The 21,850-nt window shown below is 33.6% G+C and overlaps 1 protein-coding gene across 8 annotated transcripts in view; it reads left to right on the top strand.

Annotated features, from left to right (window-relative positions):
- Positions 1-8,748: 8,748 nt before the first annotated feature.
- LOC124360360 overlaps positions 8,749-21,850 on the top strand; it is a 62,771-nt gene continuing 49,669 nt past the window's right edge. For 6 of the 8 annotated variants that reach the window (XR_006922241.1, XM_046813917.1, XM_046813918.1 and 3 more), the window contains exon 1: positions 8,750-8,948. Coding sequence is in view for 7 of the 8 variants with exons in the window: in XM_046813917.1 (XP_046669873.1) it covers positions 8,794-8,948 (155 nt within the window). In the remaining variant the exon portion in view is untranslated. Of the gene's footprint in view, positions 8,949-21,850 lie in introns of all 8 variants that reach the window. The other 2 variants (XM_046813920.1, XM_046813919.1) reach the window with 1 other exon arrangement.

The raw sequence follows: 21,850 nt of genomic DNA, 5'->3' as shown, positions 1-21,850 counted from the left end.
GTATGAGCACTTCTGATTCAAGTGTATTATATTGTCAACGCCGATGTAGAGTTTACCTTGTTGACACTAACAAGAAAATCTGCCAAAAGTGTATGTTTATAGCCATTGTACACGTACATGTACTTAATAATAAAGTGGTCTAATATTCAAGCTATAAGGCCAAATAGAAATTCATTTGAAAGACAAATATCCATAAAAACTTAGCGCATTCACATAATGTGTGGTTATTATACACAACTATATTGTAATTGTAGTTTACAATGTGCAGGCGCTTTGATAACTTATATATTTTACAGCGCCTCCTGGTGGTGAGTTACATCAATGGGCATAGCATATAAACCTTCTACGTGGAAAAATACATATACATACAAATTTTCATAATGATCGGTCAAATAGCTTCTGAGTCTATAAAGGACAAACACACAAACATTCATTTATATATATATATATATATATATATATATATATATATATATATATATTATATATATATACTAATCACTGTGTTGAATAGAAGAAAACAAAAGAACTATTTTTCACTTCTATATTTCGGGGGATTTAATACCCCCGTCTTCAGGAAGTTCTAAATAAAAATTAATACAGAACTATAACATGTAAACAAAAATTAATAAACCTAAATATATATATAGATAACCAATTTGAAGTACTGTATATTTGCTAATTCAGTAATATTAGGTTTCCCAATATTCCTTTTTGAACCTTCTTTTATCTGCTCGTCTGAATTATATGGACAGAGAACAAGAAATGTCCCTGCTTTAACTTGAATTTATATCTTATGAGTCCGCTCTAAGAATTTTAAGAAAGTAGCGTTTAAAGGTTCAGATTAATTTAATATATTAGGTTGAAACAGTAATTGGTCACTATCTATGGCATTAATTCCCTGGGCATTCTTATACGGGGCATCGAAGACTCCCCAACCACCTGCGAGAACAGAGATGTTTATTGAGAGAAAACTCCGCCCCCTTTATAGGAATATTGTTGCTCACATCCGGATGTTATTAGTACATGCCTTATATGTAAATATCCAGTAGTATATGACTTCGGTTTTCATCGGGCACCTTTATAGGCGATGTCTCTAAGGACTACTGAGGTCACTGGAGAAAAACTAAAACTCCACAATACAACTCGCCGAAGTGGACTCAAGAGCTGGAGAATCTACCAAAAATATAACTGCACTTTTGTATGTGGATGATGAGGTGTATGTATTCTGCATTAAGTATTTTATACCTACTTAAGTTATGTAAATTTAAGGCGGATAAGAGTGGAGGATGAGTTAGTAATATGTAGGTAGTCTTGTTACCAGCTAAGTTCAGCTGGTTCTTAGCTCATACACAATGGAAACCAAGAGAGTGCAACCTGCATTTGACGTGTAGTCCGAACTATGTGGGATTCCGGTGTTGGCTGATTGAATCATTTTCCATACCCTTATATTTACCATTACTCCGTGACATTCAACGCCACATGACAGAAAACCCCGATTCCAGAAAAACTTTAACTTACACCGTCCTCAAAATAGTTAGAGTACAGGACTTCGCCACCAGTCTTGAGTTTATTCATTCTTGTCATTAATGATGATTATTACAAACAAACAAAAAACCACTTAGCATCCGACCTTATATTGCCCCCTCCATTAGTCCTGGGGTTTGATATCCCCAAGAAGAGTAACTTCATGCATCTCTATTTCCAGGTGAGATATCTCATTGTATATTGGGAGTAATCCACCCTATAAAACTCTATAACACACCCAATCTCGTTTCCACATGTCCAGAAATTTGGAAATTTCAGAAGAGGCTTCATCGGGAGGCTGAACGATCACTAGATTTTACAGTTACTTTGGATCTCACTTCAGAAACACATGTCACGTTAAAATCCTCTGTATTTGGCTTCGTGCTTTACGGAATAATACTCATCGTGTGTAACTATACCGTTACGAAGGGTGGGTAAAAAGTTAGTATCAATTACTATAAAGAGAAACACGTATCGTTTTGACAACACACGTAGTAGATGTCCAAGAGATAAAAGTTCAAGCAAACTTCTCTAACTGAGCTCAGTAGTCAGAGAACTTTTTCATCATATTTGAAAAGATAACTGCATCAATTAGTGAGTATACTAGGTACATCGATTTACACCAAAGTCGAGGTTCTGAATAAAGGTTTGACAGGCATTGTATGAACAGTATAAATGTCAGGACTAGATAATGGAATTGCTGTCAACGACAAGGTTTCTATCAGTTTGGTAGATACAGTTAACTGACTGAGCCATGCATGGTTGACGCTGTAGCCGAGGTACGATGCTCGTCCTACCGTATTGAACACTCTCGTGAACAACTACTCGGTTTGATGAGTGCTGTACGATTACGCAAGAATACGTTAATGTGCCGGAGGTTCAACTGGTCGGGTACACGAGTACGTACACAACAAGGCAAGACAATTAGCCAGTGTATGAATGGTAGCACAGAAGGGGGCCGTATCGACCGAGGCGGTTGGTGATCGACTTCTTAGTCGCCAACCCCCCACCGGCCACCACACAGAGCCAACCTTCAACCAGCAGGTGAGTCACCAATGTTTATCTAGGTGAGTCGCACGTCACATTTCCGCTTACATAGCTAACTAAATTTACGAGTTTTAAAATGTAATAAATTCTATTTGGATTGTTTAAAAAAACTGTTAAACTTATGTTTTGTAATGTATTATATATTCCTATGGTTAATAACCGATCCTGTGTGGTGTACAACACTCATTATACGTAAAGTACTTATATACTCTAGGGTTGTTATGTTTTGCTGCATTTTATAAACTTTTAACAGCTAATTAAATTGTATATTTCATCTATAGACAACCTATACATTTTAAGGTACCAAATATTCAAGTTAGATAATAAATATAAACAGTTCCAAATTTAAATGAACTAAAAATGAATTCAAAATATGCAGCTAAGTTCTTGAGTGACCAAGTTATGGTGTGTATTTGCGAAAAGGTGATAAGGGAGAAATGTGAGTGTTGCTTACATCAAACCATCGGAGCTTATTCGTTCAACAACACACAGGAGGACCGTGTATCTATCTATTCGTTATTATTTGGTCAAAGCACTGATAAGGGTGGGAGAGGGGAATTTCAGACCTCTTGCCGATCCGGATTGTTTGTTTCATCGAGATTGTTTTGGTTGCACGTTGTTTTAATTTTTTTCTCTTCAGGAAATGTATCTCAAGACGCTGATTATGGTTATTTATACTTAACGAGGATTAAACCAACCGGATACCAACTTTAAAAAAATCATACCTTAATTTAAAAATACAAAACCTTACTTCAGAGAAGCATAACCGTTATTTCCCTAGCAGCTGGGAAGTGGAATTTCACGCTAGTAAACAACGAAATCTAAGTGATCTTGGATATTACGAAAAGACGGTATTACTGATCTGTACGTTGTAGGTCTGAGTTCAAAAGAATCTCCGCGTCGGGCATCTTTCAACTTGGCCCGTAAATATATAAACAGTTGATCTCCACCACTGTTAAGGCATTCAAAGCCCAAGCGATTCGTTTCTAAACCAATCGAAGTCGGAAACCGCTGTGAAGATCAGGGATCATGACTTGACATAGCTTTGTAATCTCCCATGTAGTCAAACCTGAAGATGGAAGTCAGATAAGAGATGCCTAGTTTACCCTCATACACGTTATAATGGACCTTAAACACGTACCAGAGCAATCAATCGATCTCAGCTTATGGACGAAAATGTAATAAATACGAGTGATGAGATATTAAACACAACGTTTTCAAATTCTTCTGTGGATTTCAAAAGGGCATTATTTGTCCGATCGAGATATAGGCTGTGAATAAAAAAGCCATATAATTAAAGCCATAACTAACGTAGGTTTTCTGGTTCATTCCTCAAAGTACTTTTGCTAATACATTAAAATTCTTGAAACATTTCAACTGCAACTGAAAATTTTAGCCCGAAAATCTGGTAACTGAATATGGCTCTCAGCGAGGTCGAAACATTTAAAGAACACGATTGTGTTAACGACCATTCGGAGTGGTCGGAACCGGATGTAGATTATGAAATCAGATGAGCATATATATATATATATATATATATATTTATATAGGTACTTCTTAACAAGAGAACTCTTGTGTATTTAGTCCTTAAGTATATATAATACAAAATAGTGAGAGTTGGGATTTTATGTCTGTTTATATATTACTTAACGGACTACTTATTTCTAGTTTTACATTTGGTGCCATGTTAAAAGTATTTGCGTAATGCATTTATTAGATTAATTACATTTCCATAGTTAAATAACATTATTTATTTTATAGGTTTAAAATATTTTTTGCTCGGCCGTTGTAAAAAAGAGACGTATTTTATAAAATACGTAGATAAAACCTCGTAAGAGACATCTATATTATTATTTTACTTTACCTACAATGATAGTATGTGATGATAGTAAATTATGTATGACAGCAAATAATACTTGGATCACCATTAACCATTATACGTTTAAGTATTATTAAATACCAGCTTAATGTTCAAAATGTATTATTATTTATTATATTTTTAACGTTATGGAGACTTGAAGGTGATAGGACACACAGCATCACTAATGGTCTTACAATATTTGATAATTTATTATGTATAATCCTAATATCCAAAAAAGTCTATATTATTATACTCTTTTGAGTGAAATAAGACAGAATTTCCTTGAAAGAAGTAAAGAAGACATACAATTTATGAAATATGTTTTATGAGACGTCAGGATTTTTCACAACTGTTCAATAACACTTATTCGATCTGTGCCGTGCAGTGTTATTAGTGAGTAAGGTCACACAGATCGAAGGTATCATCTATCATCGAGGACAAAAAATAGAACACTTACTTATTGATGTGTGCACTAGTCACGAAGGCCTATAGTCAAATCTACAACCCCAAAACTTTACAGCAGAGCAAAAGCTGCACGTACTAACTTTTTTAGTTCTCTCAAATGTTGAGCATTGTTGATATTTTTGGGTAGGCTCATTTTTGGGAAGACAGAAGCACTTCTCTCACTGAAAAATACAATTAATTATTGTCCTGTGCTGTAACTTGATATTGACATTAACAATTATGCGACAATCATTAATTATAATAGCATGATAAAATTTGTTGTTCACATTTAATAACTGATGTTTAAGTCTCTTAACTATGTTGATATTCATGAGTGCACATGTCCAACCTTACCCAGATTTATTCTTTTTAGTATAATCTTTTACTAAAAATTATTTTTCCTGTTCCATAATGTTATTCACCACGAGCAGTTTTAAATTCTTTATACTATCTCTATCTGAAAATAAATTACCAACTTGAAAGATTTGTGTAAAGATTGCAGTTTAAGTGGTCGGAATAAACCACATAAGAAGAAAATAAAAGAACAAATCAACGCAATGTCTAATTTTATAGAGTAGGTTTAAACATATATACAAGTCTAATATTTCTAACAACACCTTTTTACCTCTGAAAGTTTAGGCTACTTGTATTGAAACGGTTGGGGTATGGGAACTTCCAATATGGCAGGGTTCCCGAGAGTATGGTCTCTGTTGCTAGTGGGCTCTAACAGTTTCACCATTTGACATTTCTGGCTGTTATAAACTTTTGGTAAATGGAAAACCGCTATGAAATAAAATTGATATACACTAAACTCGTTTTCACCTTTCGTCCAAAATTCATAGTCTTTTGTTTCGCCTATGGAACTATTTCGATTCATGCCATTTTCGCTAAGGTTAATGCATTTAAAGATGCTCTGGATTCTTTTAAAGAATGGGAACTCCACTCTTCGACTGTGAAAGTGATCACAAACACAATTTAATTAATTAACGTTCATACACTGTGTCTATAATTTACGTCATTCTTATAAACTCTCATACTTATAACATATGTACGGAGAAACGTTTCCGGTATCGGTATCATTTTTCGTGCAAGAGTAGATAAACACTGTTTTACAAAAACATTCAGGTTTGTGAAAAATTTTAAAGATGCATATATTTTTTATGTTAGTTGCATAGAAAAGAAATCTAGGTTGGCCCTATCGGGTTTAGCGCTCTAGTTTCTAAAGGCACTCTAGAATTATGCTTAATTACACTCTACCCAACACAACGTACATACCAGTTTGGTCCCAATCCATGTACATAGCTATTGAATAACTATCCTTGGATAGGCTACCATTGTCTGTAGATTGTGCACTCCAATACTGATTAACACCATGGACGGCTGAAATTAACGTTATCATGTTTCACCTTTTAATGCTTAATAGCATTACAATTTTACAATTTGAAACATAAAATTCAAGCAATTAAATACAATTGTAAAAAAAATATTAACCAATGGCGGGCCTATTACGGGAAATGTAGAAATATTCAGGTTTCGATTTACACATCGGCTTAAAGTGCTATAATCACGGGGCGGCAGATTTTTTTGGGAGGGGTGTTTTGCAAATTTTGGAGGATAACAAACAGAAATACATATGAACTAAAAAAAGTTCAAAAGAAAGTGATAAAATATATTATAACAAACCGTTTAAAACATAGGAACTTAGATTATAGAGCCGAGTAAGCCTCTAATAGTATCGTTGCTAGAATTATTAAGACTCTGACTGCGGTTCGATAATTATCCTTTTGCTTTGCTGATTACTGTACTTGTACAGTATTACAAGATATTACGTCACTAATGGAAAATGTATCGATTTCTCACTCACGATTATAGTGCAGATTTGATGAAAACGTCGTAGAGAAAGATTGACATGTTCCTTCAACGTGCGGCCATCGAAACAATACCTACTGCACGCTATATACGAGTACTACCTCTATAATCTCCAACACACAGATTTCATAATGTTTGCTAAACCTGTGCAACGATCTTTGCAATAGTTGTGTAGTGAGTATGGGTCCTGTCGATCGCCATTGGACAACTCTGATACGCAATCCACAATGATCACAGTTGCGAAAAAAATTACTTTGATAGTAGTTTTGTAAAATATATAATTACTTTAAAAATATGTTTTGAAACCTTAATTATCAATATTTTTCATTTAATATAAATGTGGCGCCTTCCATAAAATATAAAAACAGTTATTAAAAACTCGTTTATTAAAAGCAGTTTTTAATAAACCATTTAATTTATAGATTTTTTTGAACGATAAACCATATGTAAAAGAATCTTCAAGTGCATGATATATATATATATATATATATATATATATATATATATATATATATATATACACACACACAAGATAACAATATAAATATTTGTATCATCATAACATTGAAATAAAAATATTTATATTGTTATATATATACAAGATAACAATATAAATATTTTTATTTCAATGTTATGATGATAAAAAATTGAAATCAAACTAGCATGATGAGAAAATAAATAACTCTTTGAGGCCTCAAGGCACAGAGATACTGTATGAACAAGGAAACGAGGACGTTAGAAACAAAATCCCTCATCGCTCAGATTTCCATTATTCATTTCATTCATTTATACGAACTGTACACAGCTCTATTGTGTCGGTATGTAATGGTTTAGTGAGTGGCCTGTACATCTCTGTGTACTTAACTCGTACCAAACGTGGAGGCTGGAGGGCACTATTTCGTAAGTACTTTTTAATATCAGGCTAATGTACGTGTGGATTTCTAAGATTCACTTCAGTCCAACTCCTTCTATCAAACTGGATAATGTTTAAAAAGACATTACAATACTGTCTATTGTTTAACGATTTTGATTCCAAACACTTACACTATTTGTCTGTATTATAGCATTTTTTTTAATTTTCAGAACAATAACGAGTTTGAACAAATACAATAACATCACTTTGTTACACTATTGATTGAACTTTGAATCGTCGCTAAAATATTGATCAGTGCCATGCAGTGATTGATTGTATTACCACTACTATTTCCTACTCGATTGTAACTAATGTTCTCTATTAACCCTTTGGACTTTACAATTTAACAGTATTGTTGCATGCATACCCTTAAAGTAAGTAGGTTGTTGTTATTAGTAGTTATTATTATAATGTGCTTGAAATCGATTCCACACAGTAGGCCTACCCTTACTTGGCATATTACTCATTATTAGTACATTCACAGCCAACAGAAGCATGCTAAAACTACGAGTAACTGTAGTTCCAGTCACACAAACTATTGGTTTTGTTAGTAAATCTGTATTTATATGAACACATTGTAAAATGCCCGTTTTAAACGTTTTATGCAGCCCGTTACAGAAATTATAGGTTATGTCTGATAAATTTATTTCGTTGTCATTCAGGAATACCCCTCCTTGAATCTGCCTCTGTATGGCTATTTCTGTTGTGAAACTTAAATAGATCGCTTTCGCACTCTTTATTTTTGAAACGAATCTTAATTGATTGTTATAGCTTTTCAAACCATTCTTTAACTTTCATTTCTGTTGAGACACTGTTGAGGCTGACTTTTAATTTCTGTTGAGAAAAGTGCTATATGTGTAGGGTTTTTACATAATATTCATTCAGATCAGTGCCACTAACGCACTTCTTCGTCACGTGACCTGTAGGCTACACGTCATTGTCCATATGCAGCAAAATGACAAACTGTTTGTGGTATCCGACTTATTAAACATAGTCTACAATTTCGGTGTCGGTAAACTGTGTGTTGGTGGTGATGGTGAGGGGGAGGGGGGAAGTGATGCTCGCTACAACGTAGCGGACCAGTCAATTGGTGAGAGTCAATTAGTGTTGTGTGGTGTAGTCAGCATGCAGCATGGCCGTGTGGTGGTGCCTGCCCTCACCGTGTTACCTGGTTACTGTCGCAGGAGCTGCCCTCGTGCCCCGGACACCCCCCACGATAGAAGAGCTTCTCTGGACCATCCGAGACGCCTGGCCGCCCCCGCCTCCCCGCAGCCTCTCCCTTGACAGGTAAACTTCTCTCTGTCAATTCACATTTTCAGATGTGTTGTGTCTTAGTAACAAATGCATTCTATTTTTGCATACCAGACACAGTTTATTTTTCAAGTAGAGGCACAGCCTTGGCACTGACCCCCGCACCAATATTTGATGAGCCTTTGTAGCTAAAATATGGGCTCAAACAAACTTAAATACAAGAGAATATAAATTTCTTTGTTGCAAAGTTTTTAAACATAGTTTGTGATCACTGTCTAGTCTTAGCATGTAATCTAAGGGAAATCACGTAATTATTGCTAGTTGATTGGAAATCGTGACTGTTTTCCTCGAAGTAATTCCTTCCTTACAATCAATCGTATTATATAACTTTATGTATCCTTGATGTCCTCACCATGATAGTAGTTAGTTGTGAAACACTACACTTTGCATCAATAATGTTACATTTAGTGCAGATGCTATAAATTTAATATGATTCATCGTATAATGAATTCCATTCGATTTCGGACTGGTCTAGAAGTCATAATTCCGAGCAACATCAATCCGAAACAAGTCCAAATCCAAAACTTATTAAACGAATTTAAAAACATTTAATTTGGGTTTAGGTTTTTGTACTTGTAATATGTGAGATAAATTATTGTGAAAATTGCAACAATATTCACAATTATTTTTTTAATTTTCATACGTTTCCCCGAAGATTAAAGTGAGTGTAGGTATAAGTTATTAGTTGAAAGAATGTAAGTAGAACTAGCATGTCCGATGCGGATGGCAGCTCGCAAGGACGTCTGTTGTGAGCTGTGCTGGTGCTAGTTTCCAATCCCAAGAGACACAGCGAGCTTTTGTCTTGATGTCAATGAATGGAGTACCCTGGTAGCCGAGGGTTTAGAGTTTTAAATTACTTATGGCTCCTCACCGTTTTGATGGATTCGAAATTGACGCGCTGACAAACGAATTGTACTTTGCGTAGTTTTAATATCAAGTTATACTTCCTCTGCATCACAATATTGGAGGTACAATACTGAGGACTCCGAGAATATATAGGGTGGGTAACGTCAGTAACCTGTCCTACAGATACTTTCATGAGAATATATTATCAACCAGGACTTCATTAGTCTCAAAGAATAGGTTTTGATCAGGCAACACGCAAAACAAAATATGAATTAAAATACGTACCCAGTGTTAATGTTGACCAAATATAGGAACAGCACGCAGTATAACAATCTGTCGGTCAGAAGCGTAGCCAGAAAGTTTAAAAGGTTACAAATCGCCTATCCCACCATGAAACTTCATAAGAACGCAAGAAATTTAATAAAAGAGAAAAATGGATTGGATAAACAATCCACGATTAAGAAACGTAACATATGCTTAGCATAAGTCACAGTTATGGGATCGTTTCATCCTGCATGAACAAAGCTCTCCGTGCTTCTTTGAATATCCTGGTTACGCCTTTGCTGGCAACTCCGATACCTTAACTTACGATTCGTAGGTTATACGAAATTAAACAATATCTTGTTTTTCTCATCTTCCATATCTCTTTTTTTACATTTCGAATACCTGTACGAAAAAGTAAGGCGATGATGACATAAATAGACATCTCTAAAGTTTCTTCAGGCTGCAATGTAATGAGTTCAGAATAGTAAGTAAATGCTCACGGGACCTTGTAAGCTAACCGCAAGTCTCTTTTACGTAGTGTACACACAGAAGGAGTTCTACCCAACCAGTGAGCCCTAGCCTATATACGTACAGTAGTGTTGTCTGTCTGTCTGTCAGCCTCGAGCAGGGGGGGCCAGCGCATCACATCCACATTTAGACTCCAGATTCCACAGTCAGCTCGCCTCCCGCTCCCGCTTCCCGAGTCTCATCATGCTGACTTCTCGGTACTTGTATCAGTTGTAAGTACCTAACTGTCATTACTCATACCGGCAATGACCACCAGTGTTCGGCTGTGTATGGTAGATACAAGGGGGGTAAACACATTATATGTTGCCTATTTTCGTAAAACATGACAATTTTTTAGTACACATCTAATAGATGTACATTGTACACAATAATAATTATTAACTGTGGAAAGAAGCCTTAATTTTATTTTTGGTTACTGTGTTGATAAGCTTATCTCGCAATCAAGAAGTATCTCTGCACGCACTCGACCAATATTGAATCTGGTCACATACAGCAAACACAGAACACGACATGGCCCAAAACCACTTGAAACTTGGAAAACATATATACATCTTGGAAACAATAAAAACTACTAGGAAGCTTTTATTCGTCATTTTACATAGTCAATCTTAAAGTAGTAGTTATGTGTACTTGAGGTTATAATTAGAACCTCTATTATTTTAAGGAAACCAATCATCACTTTAATCATTTTACATTAACTTGGCATTGCCTCAAAACAACTTGGTGGTTCATTACATGGGCTAAAGAGATAACTTCAGGAGGGAAGGACTTTTATTTTGTCGTTGTATAAATCCGTTGTCACATGGTCTGAAGGTGTCAAAAATATATTCAGTGATAGTATACGGTTTATGTGATGCTTATAGAGATAGGATTTTATTTTTGATTCGAGCAAGTTTCTTTGCTCCAGTTCGCATTAGGCTATAGAGTACTGGTGTTAAGTGTAATCTTCCTCCACGAATAAAGCAAGCGCTTTGCATAAAAGAATAGGAAGCTGAAGAAGTGTTTGAAGCGGAAATCTAAGTCAGCGGATTTTGCTTGATACTTTGGAGAAATTCACATTTCGGATAATAGTTTAAATGTATCAGTGTTTCCCGCCTCTCTTTGCTTCAATTTGGCTACATACAGTAACATCTCAAATAAGTTTTGCTGCTTTCTTTAAACCTGACTTCTGGCGTTCCAACAGAAGAAGACCTGAAGACACCTGAGATTTATCTTCAGCAGCATTTGTTATGAAGTCCTCGCAAAAAGCCACAAGAAATTATTCAATAAAAATGTATTAGTTGTTCTACTGGATTGACCGAGTTTTCTAATAACATCACTGCACAATCTAGAAACATCGTTCTGTAGTATTTTGAATCCTCGGATTTATCTACCGTATTTCCTTCATTGAGAAGAATGACAAATGGTCTTTCTCTCCAACGTGGAATTGTCTGGATTTATAAAATAACGTCATATAGAGTTCTTGGCGGGATATTGGTAACTCTATCGTGACAATAAAAATATATGTATGTACTATGTGTATAAATTATATTATTTTTCCTTTAACTATTGCTAAAAGTTTGAAATATGTTAAAGCATGTTTAAAGACGTTTTACTTTAAGCGCAATGGAATAAACTGAATAATTCGTTCATTCACGATTCTTGTATGCACTTCGAAACTGAAATTTCAACCACCTTTAAAGCGGGCAAGTACAGGCGATTTATTCTTACACCACAAAAAGTGCGTGGATTGAGCTTTACAACGATATAGTATCCAACGCCGGGACTCTTAGGATTCTTTTAAAGCTTTGCATAAATAATCAAGACAGGTACTTTATCGTGTATATTTTATTTTAAAGTTTTTTAACTTTATTAAATGGGAGAACGATTTTCAAATACCCCTATCCTAATTCTAATAATATTATAATGCGAAAGTGCCTTTGTTTGTTGTTTTGCTTTCACGCGCAAATTATTTAACCAATTGTACTGAAATTTTACAAGGACATTCAGTGCAGAGTTAAAGGACAAAATAGTCTAACTTTTACTAGACACTTAAAGACTGTTATGAAACCTATCTTATTTGTCTTTCGACTGAAGTAGGCGTCTCAGAACTGTGTATGTCTTTATCAGGAAAAAGGAAAAATCAACTTAGGAACAAAAAATCTAAGACAGGGGTAAATTACAATGGCCGTAAATATAACCTTTTCAACAAATCTTCTTGATCGTGGCAAGAAGGCAAACTCAACATTAACGTCGAAAATATAATTCACTGGAACCAGAAGTTCTCATATAGGGACGAAGGGACGGGTAACTGCTAGTAATATTATACATCCAACATTGCCTTTGTTTGTTTGTTTTTGCTTTCACGCGTAAACAATTCAACCTATTGTACTGAAGTTTTACATGGACATTCTTACATTCCCTGGGATGAAAATAGGCAAAACCTACGAAATTGCGTGCGGAGCCACGGGTAGCTGATAGTAGTATTATAATTGGGAACTATAAAAAAAGAAACAAACTGAAGGAATATAATATTGCTTACATTATTAGTACTCAGAAGTCTTGTAAGTATAAAGCGGTTATCATGTCAAATTAAAACTGCAGAACCAACCAAAGCAACATATATCAACTATGAACCATTGCAATAATAACGAATGATGAAAATGAAAAATGAAAATGAAATATGCCTTTATTTAAGAGGCGGAGTTAGGGCTCAACCTCACATAATATACAGATATACTATGTACAGTGAATGATCTTAACTAATAACAAATTTTAAATTAAAATAAATGCTTATGAAATTAACCAAAATATATACATACTATTTAATAATTAAAAATAAAATTTATCAGCTTAATATGTAGAAAAATTCAAACAAAGTTAAATTAAAACTTAAATTAACAGATTACTTTTTAAAGAATTTCTCGTTATTACTACATTCATTCTCTCAAACACACAGCCCGACCACAAGCACGCCACGAGCACCGCCACCCGTCACCCCCACAGACCGGCCAGCAACAAGTCCTTGACCTTTGCCCCAAAACGAGCTCGGCCCTCTATAATGCGTATATCATCAGGAAGAGAGTTCCAGAGGCGACATGCCTGAACAGTGAACGACTTACTGAAGAAGTTCGATCGATGAACAGGAATTGACAGTAAGGTGGATCCCCTTCTCGTAGGTCGCTCACTTATATCGGAAATAAATTTGAAATGTTCGGACAGGTAAACAGGTGACTTGTTTTTGATAACTGAATGTAGAGTTGAAAGAATGTGAAGTTGGCGAAGTTGTTGAAGTTTCAGAAGCGATAGCTGTTTGAAAAAATGGAGTCACATGCTCATAACGTCTGAGATTGAAAATAAATCTGATACAATAGTTTTGAGCACGTTGAAGCCTGTCCGAAAGCTCAACAGTCATGTCACTGATCACAGCGTCACAGTAGTTGAAGTGTGGCAGTATGAGAGTTTTTAACCAGCATAACCTTGACACTGAACGGTAGATATAAAGCAAAACGCTTTAAACTGTGAATGCCAGCAAATATTCTATTACACGTTACCGTAACCTGGTCACTCCACTTAAGATTTGAGCTCATAGTAAGACCAAGGTTTTTCAGTTTGTTTTGAAAATTTAGTACGTGGTTATTGAGTTTCAGTTTTGGTGCAACGTTGAAGTCCAAACGGTCGATCAGTCTTGGGTTTCCCAATACCATTGCCTGCGTTTTGTCTTCATTTAATTTCAGCCCATGTTTATTTGCCCAACAAGCAATTGATTCAATGTCGTGATTGAGCAGAACCATAAACGTGTTCACTTCATCAGGCGAACAGTGTACGTAAATTTGTAAATCATCAGCATAAAGATGAAACTTAGAGTCATGATCAGAATGATGGAAGGATCAACGATCAAGGAACCAACAAAAGAGTTCCTTGATTGGTTTAGTTAAACCCTACAAATAAAATAAAGCCATGCCCAATGGTTGATCTTATCACATTTTGCCAAGAATTTCCCTATATTTTGGACTACTGTACATCGTATTGGTCTTAGGACTTTTACTAGGTAGACTAGCCATAAATATACGAAATACTAGCCTCCGCACATAATCAAGGTTGATTATTAGTCACAATTTATTCAGGTAAACAACAATTTTGACTCGAAAACTATGCATACGCTGTAATTTTTTTTTTATTTATTGATTATGGATATCTACTGACTATGTGTATTATTCAGACACTTATTTATCTTAATATATATATATATATATATATATATATATATATATATATATATATATATATATATATATATATATATATACCTAGACAAATATCTTTATTGGAATTGAATACTATCTGGCAGTACAAAAAAATCATCATCTGGAAAAGCATCAATTTACTGGATTTTAGTGAAGTTAAAATCATAATTCCAAAAGAAGTTCATCGTTTCAGAAACATTGTTTTTGTTTGCGTCAATTTTATTTGAATCACTGATCAACGGCATTTTTTATTACAAAGTTTATTTTTTATATTCATTTTATGCTGTAGCCTACTCCCAATTTAAGTGTTTTTTACGGTTACTTACTTTTACGTTTTTCATTACGTTTAAGAGTTTTATATAACGAATATGAAAGTGTATTCATTGAAACAAAGAAATTATAACAATTAGTAGTTATTTTTTAAATAAGTAAATACTAAAAACGCATCGTGTTATTTATTTATACAATATTGTAAATGTTATAAAAATCACAGTTTGAATCTTAAACAATACAGTAAGAACGTCAAGAAATAATTAATGTTAAAACCATACATTTTTCGAAACTGAAGCTGCCGGCCTTTTATAAGTGTAGGATGTTTGTGATTCGAACTATTCCTTTTCACAACAATAACTTCATAATTAATTGTGGCAATCATGTCGAAATGATCTCACAATAAAATATATGTTTTAACTAATTACGCTGTACTGTACAAAATACGTAAAACCCTTAAAAGATATCTCAATATACAAAAAAATTGTGAATAATCCAACAACTTTAACGTATGCATGTACTTGGTATTACGCCAATGTATAGCGTACAATCAAATAAAAACGAACAGAAAAAACCTTTTTTTTACCTAATAGCACTTATTAAATAAATGCTACATCCTACACTAAACATAACATTCCTTAAAGTACAGTGATTCACTGTAAAATACGTAGATAAGTTGGAACTATTCGTCATCGTTAAAAATAAACTAATCAGTCTCGCAGTGACGTGAATGGAGCGAATTGCCAAACATAGAAAACATTGTCTGCTCGTGACAGCCAAGCTCTTGCCCAGACATAGAGGCCACTTGCTGTCCGTAATAGGCAAGCCATTACCCAAACATAGAGGTTACTTACTTCCCGCGACTACAATCAATCACTAATTTCTAACATTAACAGCAGCAGTACAATAAGGACTATTCAGGGGCGGATTTCCCACTAGGCACTCTAGGCCAGTGCTGGCCCGAACTGTCGGCGGTGCACAGTGGGGCTTATTGACTCAAACCATTGTTTAACTAGATAGAATATCTTAGGCGCATTATATACGAGTCTATGCTTTATAGCATATGTACACACCTTTTTATAATATGAGGAAAAAGTAGTAATATAACACATTGTAAGGACACCAAACCACATCTAAGGTGATGAGTGGTATGTTAACTTCCTATTCCATAAAACATCTAGGCCCGCTGGGCCCCGCACTGTACACAGAGGTCATTACTATGTGATCGTGCAATGGAGCGAAGCTTTCGGCGCGCGCAGTGAAAAACCTGCAAGCCTTTTACGAAGTGTTTGGTAAAATATTATTAAGTTGCTGGGCTCGTGCTTGTGGACGGAAGGTGAGAAATACGTTTCAGAAGCACAAGGAGAGTACTTAACGGTTCCTGAAGATAGTCAAGACTTGGCTTAATGGAACGATTAACTTCTTGAGTAAAGGAGAGCAGCGAAATAAAAAGAAAATAACATCAAACCTTTTTACCAAACAATATTTTATTTGCGCAAATATAAAAAAATCTAATAATTATTAATTTATGTGTTCAAAAATAATATATTTTTACAATCTAAGGTAATAAATAAAATAATTTCAAAAATAATAATGAAGTTGAGTTGTTTTATAAATATTAAGTCTTTATTAAGAGTTGTAAAAATTGATTTATCGAGGTAAATATTGTACTTTATACGTAGCATTTACAATTTTGGGAAAGTATAATTCTTTCCAAATGTTGTACAAACATTCCGATTCCATATTCCAAAATTCTAAATTCCGATAAAAAGTCAACTATATTGTGGTCCTCATTTGAGTATATTTTGGGATTTTTAATCTTTATAACGTTAGGTCAGTTAGGTGTTTTCTAAACTTGTGAACAAGAACACTAGGGCTCCCTTTCAAATACAAGTATATAAGTGACAAAGGAAAGTTTATATAACTATTATATATATATATATATAATATAATATTATATATATAATATTTTATATTATATATATATATATATATATATATAATATTATGTGTTGATGTTTTATTTTTATTCTGTTCTTATAGCCCTATTTATATAATTTTTGTAATTTCCTGAAGACGGCTTAAGCCGAAATATAGAAAATGTTTATTACAATAATTGAAGAATTCTTATTGAAGATTAATATATATATAAGTAGATAGTAATATGGGGTTCCTGGCGCACTTTCGGAGCCGACCGAAAAGCAATGTAAAATACTGTTCAATGTACCATAAAGGAAGCTGAGAAATAACACAGGCAAATCTCAATGAAAAATTAACGAATCTACAGTCGTTCGTCTCCAAAAGCGATCGGTACATTACTATCTACTCTGTGGAATGAAAAATTAACCAAAATCTACAGCTGTTTGCTTCTACTTTCTTAAGCTGTGCTTTGTAAAATGTTGTCAAATCTGCTACGAATAAAGGAAAAAATCTTCGAAATCTTAATAAAATTTAATCAATTTAAAACATTTTTACTAAAAACATACTGTACTTTAATAAAAAACTTTTCTACTAAATAAACAACATGAACTCACCAAGCTCTCTTCAGTTTTCTAGCATTTCAAAAAACTTACAAAGAAAGACAATTTTAACAAGTTCAACGAATTACCAAAACATTTTAAAGAACAGTTGATACTTTCCTTAAATGATACAGAATTCAAAGAACTTGTAAAGTCTTTTGCAGAAAAAATGTCTAATGGAGTGTTTTACTATCGGCAAAAAAAACTAAAAAAGTAAGGGATTACATATTTAATATAATTACGAAAGATATTGAAAAGAAAGTAAAAAATAAACAAACAGAGAGTTTTCATCGTTTTTTTTATGACATTTTTCCCATATTATACGTCCTTTTCAAGATAATCAAGACTTAATTGATGAATTTCTTAGGAATTTTTGTGAGTATCAAGATTTATCAACACAATTCATTAAAGAGCATTATAGAATTTTTCTTATAGAATATAGCCACATTTTGTGTGAAACAAAAGTATTACTGTAGATAATATTCCATGTGATTCCTATGAAGAAAGACACCAACTATGGTTATCAAAACAGTACTATGACGTGGGGAGGGACTGCAAGTTTTAGAGTTAAAGACTTTATTCTACAAAGTTAATTGTTATAATTTCTTTATCTTTTATAGTCTTTTTTTCCGGTAACAATCAAGTGTAATTTTTCATTTTTGTTTAATTCTTTAATCTTTTTTCATCCAAAACAGTCATAAAATCTGTTCGGCAAGTGTACTTTACAATCTTCCAACTCGGCAATTATTGTAAACCCGAATTTATCTTTCATTTTCTCCAAATTCAAGATTCTATGTTTCTTCCTTTCTTCCAATTCATTTAACTTCTTATACTCTTTGAATTTACATTCACCAATATCATTTAACTCTTTCAAGAACTCCATTTAAAATAGAAAAAATTCAAAGTCAAAAAGTGCAAAACCATTTCTCGGTCGACCTTTTCTCCTCCCTCTGTCTCTTTTCTCTCTCCCTCTCTTTTTATGCCTATGACACGATCACTTCTGCCGTTTATAGGCTAGGATCTATATTCAGGCTAGAGAGAGAGAGAAGAGCGAGATACGGATAGAGAAATGGTTCCGGAATACGATCTGAATACTTCTGAACTTGGTGTTTTCTCCGCTATGGCCACTCGCATTGAAACAGTTTCAGAAGTAAACTTCCTAACCGACCAAACCGAATTCGCGGACATATATACTCAGCAACACAATAAAACAGCCCATCGAGAAGTAAAAATTTAAGAAATTAATTTAAAATATAATTTGAAAATTACAAGTAACAAAATGTACGCATATTTTAAAATAGGTAAAATTATCTAACATTTTTGAAAAAGAAAATGTTATAATAGTAAAACGGGAACACAATTTTTATTCTTAAAAGCAAATCTGCATTACCGACATTTTAGTTCCGAAAGATTGCGCTGTGTGTATCAATGACAGTCGAGGTGTGCTACTACAGACCGACCATCACGATAATCGCTTCGCCTGCGTCATATCCGTAGTGATATCACGCCGTGAGAGGCGCAATCGTTGGTTTACAAGCACCATTTAGTTAAATAAATTTTTCTATCTAAATGGAGCGCGAAAAAATATCATGTCCGTTCTGCAAAAAAGAAATTTTAAGAAAAACTATGATCGCCATTATAATTCTAAAAGTCATGAAAAAAACAAGCAAATTTACAATAATGAACTAAATTATTTAAGACAGTGGGCTAGAGAAAATAAAATTGCCGATCACGAAAACATGTTTAATATTGAGAAATTACGTGAATTAAAGAGAAATTTCAAAGTTGAAAAGAAAAATCTCGACCTATTTAATGATGAAAAACTTCATTCAATAGCTGAAAAGTTGGCTATCGGTACTAACGATAAAACCAAGTCTGAAATGATCGAAGAAATTGATAAAACTCTAAAGTAAAATCCGAAAATATCATTGATGTAGAAGTTTTATCCTCAATACACGGTCTTTTCAAGCAATACATTTTAAAACAAACTTGAACGACAATTCCATGTCAATTTACAAATATCTTTCAATTATGCGGTCAGAAATTAAAAGTTTAATCGAGAAATTTCAAGAAAATGTTAAAAATATGAAGGGCTATCTCTCTTTGGAATGTGAATACGAACGAACTTTAGTGAATGGTGAAACCGCAAACATGTCTAATGTATTTTACTATCAAAGCAGACGAAATCTTTGACGTAAACGACTTTATTACTAAGCAATTTAATAAATTAACACATCGAGAACAAACGAATAATCCAAATAAAGGTTCCGGATGGACATTTAAAAGTTGTAAACAACTAGTTTTGAGCCTTAACAAACACGAAATGATGAATGCAGGATCATACATCGATTTACCAAAGAATATCAAAGATAAAAAGCTTGTATAAATATAAAAAATAGAGATGATTTTTGCTTTATTTACTCAATAAGATGTGCTATTGAAAAACCAGAAAGAGACTGTGAACGTGTAAAGCAATACGAAAAAATTTGTGAATGACGAAATATTTTTCAGGTTTTGAGTATCCAATGTCTCTGAAAGATATACAAATATTTGAAAAACGAAGCTACAATTCCAAGTATAAGTATCCAACAATGTCTATCAATGTCTACAGTTTTGATGAAAATATTAACATTGTTCCGTTACAAATTTCTGAAAAATATGACGCTGAAAACAAACATTGATTTATTGTATGTTAAACAAGATGATAAATCTCATTATGTTTTGATAACCGATTTAAATAAGCTTGTTTCTTCGCAGTTGTCTAAACATAAAGAAAAGAAAATTTTTGTGTAGAAGATGTTTAAGCCATTTTTACAAATCTGGAGATTTAACAGATCACTTAGAAATTTGTAAAAATCATGAAGTTTGTAAGCCAATTATGCCATTTCCAGGTCAAACAACTAAATTTACTAATTATCAAAAGAAATTTAACCATCCGTAACGTAATTTATATGGACTTTGAGAGCATATTAGAAAAAATTTCCGACATGCAAGAACAATCCACAAAGATCGACTACAACCAAGATTCAGAGGCACATTCCTTATGGTTTTACTCTATATTTAGTGTCGAATGTGACCAATCGCATGTACAAACCGATATGTTATCGTGCCAAAAATGAAGAAGATTTGAAAAACGTCCCGACAAAATTGTTTGAAGAACTCAATAAATTATCGAAATACATAGCGAAAAAAATATAATTCTAAGAACATGAAACCTATGAAATTGACAGAAGAAGAAGAAATTTCGTATCAAAATTCAAACGTTTGTCATATCTGTGAATGGTCTGCTTATGATGTTGTGTCAATTCAGTATGGTTTTACTCCTGATAGTTGGAAAGATAAGAGTTATAATAAAGTGAGAGATCATTGTCATTTAAACCGCAAGTTTCGAGGCGCAGCTCATGCATGTGCAATCTAAATTTTGAAATTTCCTCAGAATATTCCCGTTTTCTGCCACAATATGTCAAATTACGATACTCATTTGTACATAAAAGAATTGGCTAAACAATATGGAAATGTTGATTTGATTGCAAAACACGATGAAAAATATATAAATTATTCTGTAAATTCTGGATATGGCTATGAATTCGAAGGTGATAAGCCAAGAAAATTCATCAAGTTTTCGTTTGTAGACCACGTTCAGATTCATGGCCTCGTCTATAGAAAAGTTAGCGAAAAATTTAAAGAAAGAAGACTTCAAACATACAAATCATTTTATACAGGATGGACTGAATGAAAATTATAGAAAGACAGCCAAATGACGAAGAAGAAATCTTTAAAATTCTATCTGGAAAAGGAATATTTCCCTATGAATTTATCGATAGTATTGAAAAACTTGATTACACAGAAGAATTAAGAATTCAAGATTTCTATTCACTTTTGACAGATGAGTGAAGCATATCTGAGAAAGATTATCAACACTACTTGAGCGTTTGGAACAAATTAAAAGAGAAAAATCTTGGAAATTACTCTGATTTGTACAATATCCAAGATGTTTTTAATTGCTTTGCTGATATATTCGAAAATTTCAGAAACATTTGCCTTAATTGTTATAAACTCGATCCGGCACACTATCTAACAGCTCCCAGTCTCGCATGGGACGCAAATGTTAAAATTAACGAAAATTGAGCTTCAGCTAATTAACGATTATAATATGTAATTTGATGATTGAAAAAGGCATTCGCGGGGGCATTTCTCAGTGTATTAAACGATATGTGAAAGCAAA

Source organism: Homalodisca vitripennis, chromosome 4, assembly GCF_021130785.1.
Source record: "Homalodisca vitripennis isolate AUS2020 chromosome 4, UT_GWSS_2.1, whole genome shotgun sequence".
Lineage (NCBI taxonomy): Eukaryota > Metazoa > Arthropoda > Insecta > Hemiptera > Cicadellidae > Homalodisca > Homalodisca vitripennis.
Note: the sequence above shows the minus strand (reverse complement) of the source record. Positions and strands in the feature narration are given on the sequence as shown.